The sequence below is a fragment of the Ascaphus truei genome, chromosome 1 (assembly GCF_040206685.1).
Source record: "Ascaphus truei isolate aAscTru1 chromosome 1, aAscTru1.hap1, whole genome shotgun sequence".
In the NCBI taxonomy this organism is placed as follows: domain Eukaryota; kingdom Metazoa; phylum Chordata; class Amphibia; order Anura; family Ascaphidae; genus Ascaphus; species Ascaphus truei.
Genome location: NC_134483.1, coordinates 140,232,750 through 140,245,922, shown reverse-complemented (window position 1 = coordinate 140,245,922; position 13,173 = coordinate 140,232,750). Strand labels below are relative to the sequence as shown.

The 13,173-nt window shown below is 43.1% G+C and overlaps 1 protein-coding gene across 2 annotated transcripts in view; it reads left to right on the top strand.

Moving 5' to 3' along the window:
• Positions 1–8,769, top strand: part of PLPPR1 (phospholipid phosphatase related 1) — a 235,138-nt gene extending 226,369 nt beyond the window's left edge. For both annotated transcript variants that reach the window (XM_075595309.1, XM_075595318.1), the window contains exons 7-8: positions 3,440–3,571; positions 7,467–8,769. In XM_075595309.1, the coding sequence (XP_075451424.1) occupies positions 3,440–3,571; positions 7,467–7,499 (165 nt within the window). In that variant the 3' untranslated portion in view covers positions 7,500–8,769. The remainder of the gene's footprint in view (positions 1–3,439; positions 3,572–7,466) is intronic.
• The last annotated feature ends 4,404 nt before the right edge of the window (positions 8,770–13,173 follow it).

Here is a 13,173-nt window from a genome sequence, read left to right as displayed (position 1 = left end):
TGCAGGGCCATGTCCTCCGTTGCCAGAAAGAATACATACAAAAATACAATCTAATGGCCCCTATCCCCTTAATCACCTTAGCGGTTGAAAACATCTATAGTATTAAGGGGTTAACCCAGCCTCCCCCACTACCCACCCAGGTGGCCTAACCAGCCACCCAGGAAACTACCCCCACCCTTCACCCATTCATTGGTACAGTGGGTACATCATGCACATATAATATGGGAATGATGTAAAACTATAGCAATAAATGGTGAAACTAAAATAAAAACAGGCCCATAATACAACACATTACATATAAAAAAATCAAATCAGTACAAATGCCAATAAACCAATTGATTGGCACACATAATTTGGGCATGATTTAACACTATGCCAGTCAATGGTCAACCTATAAAAAAATCAATCACCAACAATAACAAATGCAATCCAATGAATCACCAAATAAACAAAAATAAACAAGCAAACACAACAAAATTACTACCAATCAGTTAATCAAATACCAAATAAACACCAGAATTAACTATTCCAACACCAAAAACAAAACCATCAATAAATAAAATAAATCTCCAAATAAACACCATCATTGAAAATCAAAACACCAAAAATAAACCACTATTAAAATGCAAACATCAAAGAAAACCCTGAAATCTGTTCTACTTACCCATGCCATCATGAATGGTGTCCTCATGAGCATACTGCAGGGCCATGTCCTCCGTTGCCAGAAAGAATACATACAAAAATACAATCTAATGGCCCCTATCCCCTTAATCACCTTAGCAGTTGAAAACATCTATAGTATTAAGGGGTTAACCCAGCCTCCCCCACTACCCACCCAGGTGGCCTAACCAGCCACCCAGGAAACTACCCCCACCCTTCACCCATTCATTGGTACAGTGGGTACATCATGCACATATAATATGGGAATGATGTAAAACTATAGCAATAAATGGTGAAACTAAAATAAAAACAGGCCCATAATACAACACATTACATATAAAAAAAATCAAATCAGTACAAATGCCAATAAACCAATTGATTGGCACACATAATTTGGGCATGATTTAACACTATGCCAGTCAATGGTCAACCTATAAAAAAATCAATCACCAACAATAACAAATGCAATCCAATGAATCACCAAATAAACAAAAATAAACAAGCAAACACAACAAAATTACTACCAATCAGTTAATCAAATACCAAATAAACACCAGAATTAACTATTCCAACACCAAAAACAAAACCATCAATAAATAAAATAAATCTCCAAATAAACACCATCATTGAAAATCAAAACACCAAAAATAAACCACTATTAAAATGCAAACATCAAAGAAAACCCAGAAATAAACAATTAAAAACACCGCAAAAAATGCCATAATAAAACATGAAAATGCAAAATACATAGCATACAAATTGGAAAAAAAATGAGCCAAAATACATATAAAACACATAAAAGCAACCATTTGGCAAATCAACCATTGCTTCTTACTGTATGTATTTACAGCCCTAAACGGGCATACATAAATACATTAGCAATGAATGTGTCAACAAAAAAAAATCCAATACCAATAAAAATACAGTGAAAAAAACTGTAAAATAAAAATTAACATACATTCTTTTTTTTCCTTACCTTTAGGGTGAAAGGTGGGGGTAGTTTCTTGTTGAGGGTGGTTAGGCCTCCTGGGTGCGTTGTATGGGAGGGGCGGTTAACCACCTTAATTACTATAGCAGTAATTAACCGCTATGGTGATTAAAGGGTTAAGGGCCATTAGATTATATTTTTGTATGTATTCTTTCTGGCAACGGAGGAAATGGCCCTGCAGTATGCTGACGAGGACGTCCTTCATGATGGCAGGGGTAAGTAGAACGGTTTTTATTTACTTTATTTATACTGCCTGGCTAAAGCTTTCTTTAATAATGTGCAAATGAGCTATTATCCATATCTGGATAATAGTTATTTTGCCCATTACTGTACTGTATGTGTTTGGGGGGGGGGGGGGTGTATTTATTGAAATGGAGGCCGTCTTTATTAATTTTACTACAGGATTGGTACTTCAGAACACCTGAGAACCCCCAGATGCCCATAGGAACCATCCGAGGACCCCCATATGCCCACATGAACCACCTGAGGCCCTTGTGGGGCCCCTGGACACCTGTTGGAACCACCTGAGGGCCCACGGACGCCCATGGGAACCACCCGAGGACCCCCGGACACCCATACGGACCACCCATGGACCCCTGCGGGGCCCCCGTAAACCTGTGGGAATAACCCGAGGGCCCCCAGACATCTATGGGAACCACCCGAGTGCCCGCAGACACCAATGGGATGACCCGTGACCCTTGTGGGGCCTTCAGATACCCACGGGGACCACCTGAAGGCCAACAGACACCAGCAGGACCACCTGAGAACCCATGGACTCCCCAGGGAAACACTCGCAGGCACACAGACACTCGCAGGGATGACCCGAGGACCCCCAGACACCGGTGGGAACCTTCAGTGGACACCTGCCAGCCTCTGTTATCAATCCTGTGTTAAAATAAATAAATAAGGATTTTATGTGGGGGCACAGGGGGTGGGTTGTGTATTGGTGGTTATTACATATTTTAATATAAATTTTAATACTAGTGTAGATGAGCAAGGGGTCTCCGGAAAAGAACCTTGTTGATTTGAGGTCCGGGGATACAGGCTCGGTTATGGGGTGCCATTATCTCCTATGCATGTAAATGTCCTGCGTCACGTGATGGTTGGATTAAAATGCATAGGAGATACTGGAACCCCATAAAGGGCCCGGAATATTTGGAATCAGGGGGTCCCCGGACCTCAAATCACCGCGGTTCTGCTCTGGAGACCCCTGCTCATATACACTAGTAATAAAAATTAAAAAACATTTATTTCTGACAAGATTTGTGCAGGGAGAAGCGACTCTCTCTGTGCAGCTCTCTCTGCAGCATAAAGGAATCACTGGGTAAGGCCTTTTCAGAGGGTCGATCTTCAAGCCGCTTTCTACTCGCCCGTCTTGTGAATTTTGCTATCAAAGGTAATCGAGGCTTTCCGAAAACCGTGATAGCAACGCTCACAAAAACGGCGATTTAAAAGGCCTGGCAATTTTGTTTTATGAACCTTTAGTGCATAGGCACCTCAGTCTCTATTGATCTGTTATTCCCGTGTATCTACATGTGTGCTTTTGTTTGGTTTGACCTGTTTTTGGTCCCTCTGGATAGTTTTGGGACTTTATTATGCTAGTTTTGAGCTGCAGGTCCAGCGGAAGTTGTCGTTCCAATAATTTTCCGTGTGATCATTTTAATCCAGTTGCTTTAGGGTTTGATGGGTTTATTGTATACAAATGTTTCCTCTGATTGCCTTAAACACACAACTATGCTTTGTAAAAAAAAAATCTTTACTTTTGGACTGTTCTTCTTTAATTTCCTGCAGGGGCTGTGTGTTGTGCACAACTTTAAAGGAACACATGGAACTCCATCCAAACCTAAACCTGAAGATCCCAGGGGGATGCCCCTAATGGCTTTTCCCAGAGTTGAAAGTCCTCTTGAGACATTAAGTGCACAGGTATTGTATTCATTCCTATACATTTTTTCTTTGAAACTTCACTTAAAAGTAATTTGTTATGTTGCTCAGCATACAGACTAAGGACTGCATCCATAGTCGGCAAGAGCATGACTAACCGTGAGGGGGCGCGCGGTGTGCGAGGAATCAGTTAAATTTGATTCCACGTCACGACAACCAGGTTACATATGTGGTTCATCCAATCAGGGCGAACCAGCTCCATCACGTCACGGACGTGCCCCCGACATGCCTCCATGTGGCGTCTAGCCTGGCCACAGATCACTGCAGCTAAAAAGCGGGTGACGGTACACATGTGGACACGAGTGCGTAGTCACCATGGACCCATAGCTTAGACATGGCCCGATTCATCTTCTCCAGAGCCGCAGGAAACAAAGCATTTTCCTTACTCTGAAGAAGTTCAGCAGAGCCAAAGGCTTCATGTTAGTGAACCAGCTACTTTCCCCAAGGATTTCCAGGGGAATATTGACTGAACCAATCCCCGGCTCCAGCTGGGCTACATATTTATGCAACAAATCTATTTGTTTTTCTATTCTTTATATTGATACATATACTGTGCAAGTATAATGTATACCATCTCGTTATCCATTGAAGAAATAGCAGTTATCCTTATGCCCTATTACAAACCTCTTACTCCAATAAATATCATATCAGCTAAATTCCTATCAATTCATTTGATTGTAGGCTTTATTTTCCTTTCTGTGTATCTACTAGAGTTGGGCGATAACAGAAAAAAATCCCACATTAACGATATCAATAAATTTTTCACGATAACAATATGTATATCGTAATACATTTTTTCAAATAAAAGTCTTAAAATGTAAATCGAAAATAGAATGTGTTCTCAAAATAAATACAATTCGCAAACCCTTTCCAGGTCTGCACTTCACCTTTTCTCACCTACACTGATCCCATCACCCTAACATCCCCCTCATCCACCCACCCCTCATCCCATCACTCTCACCCGTAGATACTCCCTCCATTAAAAAAAACACATTTAATTTAAATGTAATGGGTATTCCCTGTGAATACAGACGCTACTACTGCTGTGTATAACTGTGTGGCTCTCAGGAGCCTAAGCCTCCGCTCGGGGAGCCTGGGGTACATACATATAATACAATCTCGTGGTGCAACGCCTCCACCTGGGAGGTATCCCAATGGAGTGGGAGGAGGCCCTCACAGGAAACAATCACGGTGAGCAAACGGTTGTAAAACAGAACAGGCTTTACTGCATATAGGAGCATAACATATACTAATCACACTAAAGGTTAGCACTGCATAAGGATATCACATAATCCCCACACCCACCACCGTGTACCCCCACACCATGTCCACAGTATGACCCCCCTTGTCCCGTGGTCAGCGCTGCCACTATGTGAGAGTACTCTCGTGTGTGCAAATGCGTAACGTTACCTGCCCAGTGCGACGGCACCTGGGCATTAAAGATTCTTCACAAAGGATCAGACAAGCTTTCTGGCGATGTCCGTTTCCTCCGGTGAGAAGATCTGTGAGGGCGGTCCACCTTTGGTACAGCTCCGCTCACTCTGCTGAGCAGGCTTGAGCTCAAGCCTTGGGATGGGAAGCGCAGCGTCTGCTGTGTCCCTAACTAACACTTGATAGTAAGGGGCAGGGTCCCTAACCTGGGGCCTGTCCCTGAAACAACTCAAGCTACTGGGTGGCTCAGGGCTAGCTGGGGCCTAGGGGGCTGCTGGCCTAGTGCAGGGAGTCACCGACTCCTGCACCCTACATCCTTCCCCTAGCTTCTAATGGCGCCGACTGCCTTGCTCCAAAACCTCACGAAATGTATCTAATCTCCTCTGCAGAGAGATGCTACAGCCCTATTGGCTCCCTGGCATCACGTGAGGTCCCCTAAGGCTCATGGGATCTGTAGTCCCTGCTTAGAGCCCTATTGTCATTGGTGGCATTCTCGCGTGCTTGTACTGCGCATGCGCGAGCTTTAGGGGCCTCCCTTCGCCTCGATTCGTACTGCGCATGCGCGAGGCAATGAACAATGGTGGCGCCCTGCAACGGGAGCCGCCAGGAGCCTCGCAACGCGACTGCGGCCCTAGCAACCGGCCGCACGCGTCCCCGGCGACCGGCCGCATTCTGGGAAGAGGAGCGCTATGCACGCACACGCCCCCGGACCTCCCCGCGAGCGGCTGCTCTGCTTTCGACTGCCGCAGTGAGTACCCAGAGGGGGGCCCCGCAAGACAGAGGGGAGACCTGGCTTCATCAAAAAAATTAAAAATACATAAAATATGTTTTATATCATTTTTAAATGTTCCTCTGACATGCTCCCTGACCAGTGTACATTTCATCTTACTGTAGGTCCCCTAGCAAAACAAGCAGGAAATTAATGATGTCGCTACTGTACGTCATGGGACTACTGGAATGCTAGACCACATGACATAGTAGCTACATGTACACAAAATGGAGCACCCCTGTGATACCTATAACAATGCAAAGTATATTCAAATAGGTTAGATTTTCTCAGGTGTGCTCCTTCGTGTGCACAGGTAAAGTATCACTCCACATGTTGTTTAAAGCTGTATTTTGGGTGGTATATAGCAATTGAGACCGTAAATACCTCAAAATTGGTAAGATCTCTCGATCTCTTTCATAGCAAAGTTTTTTTTAATCAATCCCCACATTTTGCACTTGCAAATAAATGTAATATTTGCAGAGAATAATTTGCTCATCTCTACTGCAGAGGAGGAAATTGGGATCATTTTGTAGTTTATATGCAGTCTAGAAGAGCAGGAGATGATTCAAACATTTTTAAGAGATTCTAAGGCAGAAAGGTTTGAGGCAACTAGGCCAAATTGTTGCAATAATCAATACAGGAAAGAACAAGAACATGCATTAGTGTTTTTGTAGTGAATATCTCTGCAATGGAAATGTGTTTGTACATTTTACTAAGGGTCAAAATATCAGGTGTTTTTTTTTTTTTTTAGGTGTGTGACAGAGAAGAATACAAACATTATGGAAAAGAGCAGATATTGACATTTAGAAGAGAGGATTTTATTTGTTTTAATTATTTTGTTCGTGTATAGCACTGCTAGTTTTATGTAGCACTTTACAAACACAGTCCCTGCCCCGTAGAGCTTACAATCAATGTTTTTTGGTGAGATAAAGTGACTTGCCCAAGGTCACAAAGAGCTGAAACCGGGAATTGAAACAGGTTCCCCTGCTTCAAACTCAGCGCTAGTTAATGTATTTACTCACTGAGCCACTCCCTCTCCACATGATACCATCTTACTACAATAGGGTATGGTGTAAGAGAAAGAGACCATCATACAATAGCTGGCAAGTCTTAGGCCTCGTTCAGGGTGCTGGCTTCAGAGGGAGGGCGTGCTGACGTGCGTGCTGCCGTGAGCAACAAAGTATTCAATTTGAATACTGGTTTTCAGGGTAGCAACTGCCCTGCCTCCGAAGCCAGGAGTTGCCGCTGACTACAGCTTCAATAAACGAAAATTTCGTTTTTTGGAGCTGAAGCAGCGTCACAGGGACCAAGGCAGCCAATGAAATCATTCTTCAGAATGATTTCATGACTGCAACTTGGATACTTACCCTGCCGTCTGTAACCCCGCCCCCTCCCCAAAGCTGAAAAGTCTGCTGGGGGATAATCACATGTCGCCCAGAAAACTGCAGCACTGCCTCCCTCACGCCCTCCCTCCGAGTCCTCAGCTGGCACCCTGAACGAGCCCTTAACAGCAGACTCATGTTACATACAGTTAGTTAGAGCTACTTTGCAGCCTACAGAATAAGGTACTTGATTACATTTATTATTGATTGAATAAGAACCACTATACACAATAAAGAATTTTGCTTCCTAAAAGTTAGTGTGATGCTGTATTTCTCATATTTTCCTGTCTTTCAGAATCACTCTTCTTCTATGACTGAAGTTACCTGAAAATGCCAGTGGAGAAAAAAAATGGTTTTTATATTACCCGCTAGTGCAAGAACTCCAAGAAACACAGTTACTCAATGTAAAACTGTGCTTACCAGTGTTATGTTATATCTAGTTAGAGGCTGATGTTTTGTACATTTTTGTTTAAGGAAGTGATGTAGCTTGCCCTGATTTCTTTTTTTCAATGTCAACTTCAACATTCTGTGCTTCTGCCATAATTTGACTTTCTCCTCTTATGGTATATGGTGCACTGAAATACAGCATCTTTTGAATTGTTGATGTTATGTGATCATGTTTGTATACAATTTTTGTATTATTTTATATGCATTGAATTGCAATGTAAATTACAGTAAATGCAATCATATACTTTTACTTTTGTTTCTTTACTGACTGGACGATTTTCTACAAGAATTGTGTACAGGAACGAACATAACATTTTTGCCTTGTGTAATGTGCTATTTAACAGATTTGCAAAGATTTTTTTTCCGTAGGTTTAGGAACGTTTAACTACAGGAATGCGTATCTCCATACAATACTTACTGTACAACTCAACTTATTGCTGAGTAGAATATGATTTTGTTAGTGTTAATAAAACAAATATTAGGAAGTGGGACACTTCTAAACCCTCTTTTGTTTCAATGTTAATTTGGCACTTTAGATTTTTACAGAATACCTAATTCAAATGATTTTATTTGCAGCTGATTTCGATATTATCTACTGTTATCATTTCAGAGAATAAACATATGTTTGTACATTTACTGAACTCACTTTATATATGAAAAAGATGAAAAGATATTTACAGTGCTCACATCATTTAAAAAAAAAAGAAAGAGGTTTGATGAACATCTGGTTACTGTATGGATTTCTGTTGTGTTAGCGCTACTTACTTTTTTATTTCCAGCATGATGACCACTGGTTTGTCTCAATTTTATAAAGAAGACAATGTATGATGACTAATGGAAAATATGTATAAAATGATGTAATTGTTACCAGGTTCTATTATTTATGGTTGTTTCCTAAAATAACAAGTTAAACAAAAGTTTAAATCTTGAAATCTTAAATGTGAACATTTCTATAAAATAAGGTCATAGATTTTCTTTTCCTTATACCATAAAACACATTTTGGTCAATTTTCTGTACAGTACAGTACATGCCAAGATATATCACTTTCGTGTTTTGAAATGAATGTCTGTATTTAATTCTGGGTAATCCAGTGGTAGTTGGTGATGTTTACATTTTAAAAATTTCTTGAGCAATAAACTGTTCAGTTTTACTCAGTTTGTCAAAATTGTTTTATTGAAAAACATTTTAGACAACATGAAATTGGAGTTTAAGGAACAGTATGTAGGAAATAAACTTGGGAAAGTCTTTCAAATGAAGATGATAAATAGGGGATATTAATACTTGTTTTTACTTATACAATGAATGGGGAAATTGATTTAAAGGGTGGAGCATTTCAGTTCTTACAATTAGAAGGAACAGACATATTACCTCAAAGCTATAGATGAAGACAAAAGTAACAAAAAAGCAATAACAATAATTTGAAAGGAGTTGCAGTAAAATGCAGCAGTAATGTAAAAATTATATCTAAAAAAATATGTTGCTAATAGGTATTTAAAAAAGAGAATATAGACTCTTTTGGGCATAAATTATCCACAGTGAAGTTAATGTGGGGGAATATATACAAAAATGAGTTATGGAACATATTATTTGCCTCATTACAGTGTATGGAATAGTGGAACCCCTACACAAAATCTACAAATCCCTAAAGTTTAATAAATGATGAGCAAATTAAGCCACTTTAGCTTTAAAATTCAAATTGAACAACCAACATTCTTACTTTCCTTGCAGTTTCACTCCCAGTGCAGATGGAATGGATACATTATGTTGCTTTTTTTCCTTCCAGTCTGTCACACCCCTGGTTGCCCTGGCAACATCTCCAGTCCTCCAAGTTAATGGGCTTTCCCATTCCCCCCTGTCCCTGCTGACAGTTAGTTTGGCCTGACCCCTATCCCTGTGTCACAAGCAGTACCCACTGTCTTTACTTCCTGACATTGGCAGAGTGAGTACATTCATGTTACACCCCTATGACAAGGCCAATTCTTTTCACCTGCCCTTAACTACAAAGCATCCACAGAGATACACCTTTCCAACACAAACATCTTATCCACAAGTGCCTGTTTTTATTGTTGCTTTCCTAAATAAAGTGAAGAAAATGTACAGGACTTGTTGTGCTTTGGAAAGAGGGCTGAGTTGAAGCTAGCTGGGTTCATTCATACCCTAGACATGACCCTGGATCCAGAATATGCTTTTTTTCAGACACCATTAAATAGATTTAATTTCCATGCAGTCAATTATTAGTTCTACAAGATAAAGATGCAGCAGCACTTATTACCCCGTTAACATGAATTATAGGCTAAACCAGTGATTTTCAACCAAGGTTCCACCAGCACCCCTCAGGGGCTCCGCAGCCACTGGGGGTATAGCTGGGACAACTCTCACAGCTGTCCCAGGCCTAGCTGCGCAGCAGGACCCCACACAGCAGTGACCCGGTCACTGCGATCCTCTCCCTGCTCCTCTCGCTTTCAACTTCTGGCCAACAGGATGCTGGAGCTGCGGATTGGCACAGCACTGCAGCCCCGAGGTAAGAGAGGTGTGCTGGCGCACACACTCTGTTGTTCTCACTGCAGGGATTTTTCCTGCACGCACCTGCAGCTCCCATAAAAATAAATAAATAAATGTGGGTGTGTGTGTATGTAGAAGAGGAAGCATAAGGGGGAGAGTGAGAGAGAGCGAGAGGGCAGGGCCGTCTTAACAGCATTATAAGCCCCCGGGCAAAGCAGTGCACTGGGCCCTGCCAACTCTCCGCTACAAGTCGTAATTTTTCTCCTTCTACCGAGTTAGTGGGAGATTTGAATGTTGAAGCGGGTGATCGGAAAATGAGTGTTAAATTCTGGTCTGTGCATAGATTTTAGCATGGGGCCCCTATGCTCGTGGGGCCCCCGGGCAACTGCCCAGCATGCCCATGTGTTAAGACGGCACTGTGAGAGAGGGAGAGGAAGTGTAAGGGGGAGTGTGTGAGATTGGGAGAGGGAGCGCAAGGGGAAGACGAAGTATAAGGGGGAAAGAGCGTAAGGGGGGAGTGTGGGAGGGGGCAGATGAGAGACAGTGAGGAGAAGGTGGGGGTTCCTCAGAATTTCACAATGTAAGTCACATTTTTTAAATATTTTTTACGTCTATTTAGACATTTTATCAATAAATGACAATTTATAGTATTTTATTTATATATATATATATATATATATATATATATATATATATATATATATATATATATAAATATAATACCATAAATTGTCATTTGAATATCATTTCCCATAATCCCTTGCTGCAGTGGAAACACACGTGATCTTTTTTTTATATATACATATATATATATATATATGTACTAGCTGATATACCCAGCATTGCCCGGGATTGCAGGGGTGGGGGGCGTGGAAGGGCAGGGAGGGGCAAAAGGCAGAGAGGGGCGAAGGGCAGGGAATGGCAGGGCGCAGGGAATGGGGAGGCGCAGGGAATGGGGGGGCACAGGGAATGGGGGGGCGTAGGGCAGGGAATGGGGGGCGAATGGTGAAAGGCAGGGAGGGGTGAAGGGTGAAAGGCAGGGAGGGGCGAAGGGTGAAAGGCAAGGAGGGGCGAAGGGTGAAAGGCAGTGAGGGGAGGGTGAAAGGCAGGGAGGGGCGAAGGGCAGGGAATGGCGGGGTGCAGGGAATGGGGAGGTGCAGGGAATGGGGGGACACAGGGAATGGGGGGCGTAGGGCAGGGAATGGGGGGCGAATGGTGAAAGGCAGGGAGGGGTGAAGGGTGAAAGGCAGGGAGGGGCGAAGGGTGAAAGGCAAGGAGGGCGAAGGGTGAAAGGCAAGGAGGGGCGAAGGGTGAAAGGCAGTGAGGGGAGGGTGAAAGGCAGGGAGGGGGGGTGAAAGGCAGGGAGGGTGAAAGGCAGGGCGGGGGGTGAAAGGCAGGGCTGGGGGGGGTGAAGGGCAGGGCCAGGGGAGGGGGTGAAAGGCAGGGCGGTGGGGGGGGTGAAAGGCAGGGCCAGGGGGGTGAAAGGCAGGGCTGGGGGGGGTGAAAGGCAGGGGGGTGAAAGGCAGGGCCGGGGGGGGGTGTTGCATGAAAGGCAGAGACGCGTGAAAGATCCCTTCCCCTGTGTTTCCTCACCTTGCACTCCTCTTCCTCGTGCTCCTCGGCAGTGCCCGTTACCCCCGGCAATGCAGAGCTGAGACACTCCAGTGAGGAGGTGCTGTGCCCCGCTGGCCCATACAGCTCCCGGCTCCCATCCCGCCGTTGAACATGTCCTTCACTGTCCTCCCACGCTGCAGGTAGGAGCCGGTGAAGTGGGAGGCGGAGAGAGCTGGAGGAGCGCTCTCGGGGATGGGGAGCTGGGGGAGTGGCCTGTGGGAGGTGAGAGCGGAGAGAGCGAGGGGGGGAGTGGGAATGATCTGTGGGAGGGAGAGCGCCGGGGAAGGGTTAGCGCCAGGGAAGAGTGAGCGCCGGGGAAGAGTGAGCGCCGGGGAAGGGAGCGGCCTGAGGATTTAATGGTTTTGTTGTTTATGTTTGTCACCATGTGCCATATATTTGTCTCTAGTCCTTCATTTGTAGCTCATTTGCATGTGATATTTTTTGTTTTCAATATTGTTTCTCATTATTGTGTCATGCATTGTTATTGTTTTATTGTTTTATGATCATATGTTTGTTAGTTTAATAAGTTGATGTTTTTGCTTGTAGTTTACACTTGTGGTAGTTTAATATATTCATTGTTTGGTGCTATGTACTGTCAATGTTTTATGTTTTTATGATCAGTTAATTGTTAGGCTGCGGTACATTTGTGTAACGCTAATTGGATGGGTTTGAGTAAATTATCTGATTGGCTCTAGTAGATAACTCTGATTGGCTCTAGTAGACCATGTGACAGAGGCTTGGGGAAGAATGGATATGACATCATTGAAAGCCTGTCACATGGTACTAGAACTATAGGCTAAAATACAACTTGGCTCTGGTACTTAAACTGTGCCTGAGGATCACAAGACTAACCCCTGATGAAGTGTCGCTTTGACACGAATCACGTTGTGGTGAGATCATATGCAGCGACGTGATGCCCGAGACGACGGACATACGGAAGCTGCTATCCAAGCATACCACGAGGACGCCGACGAAATGTTGTATCTGGCACTTCACCATCATCTTTTGAGCTGGACTTTCCTCCCCCCTCTTTTTTTTCAATATCTGGATCTTATTGAAATCTGTATACAGTACATGAAGCAGATGAGGGCCTAGATTTACTAGATCTAGTTGTAGCATACAGTACTGCCCCTTCACTAGAATTGACCTCATAGCATGCTAAGCTTTATATCATAGTAGAACACAGGCCCATATTTCATAAGTCAACTTCGTGCCAACTTCTTTATTTCTTGAGCAATATAGATTATAGCCAGAGAATTAAAAAATTGTGCAACCTACAAAACTATTGTATTTAGCTTTACAGATGTACTGTAGCAGCCATTACCAAACCTGTAACATTATAAGTTAATGCTGCTCCATTAAAAGTAACACATGCCATATTTCCTTTTCACACACAATATTTATTGGGTAATATCTGATATTCGAATGCAGAACATGT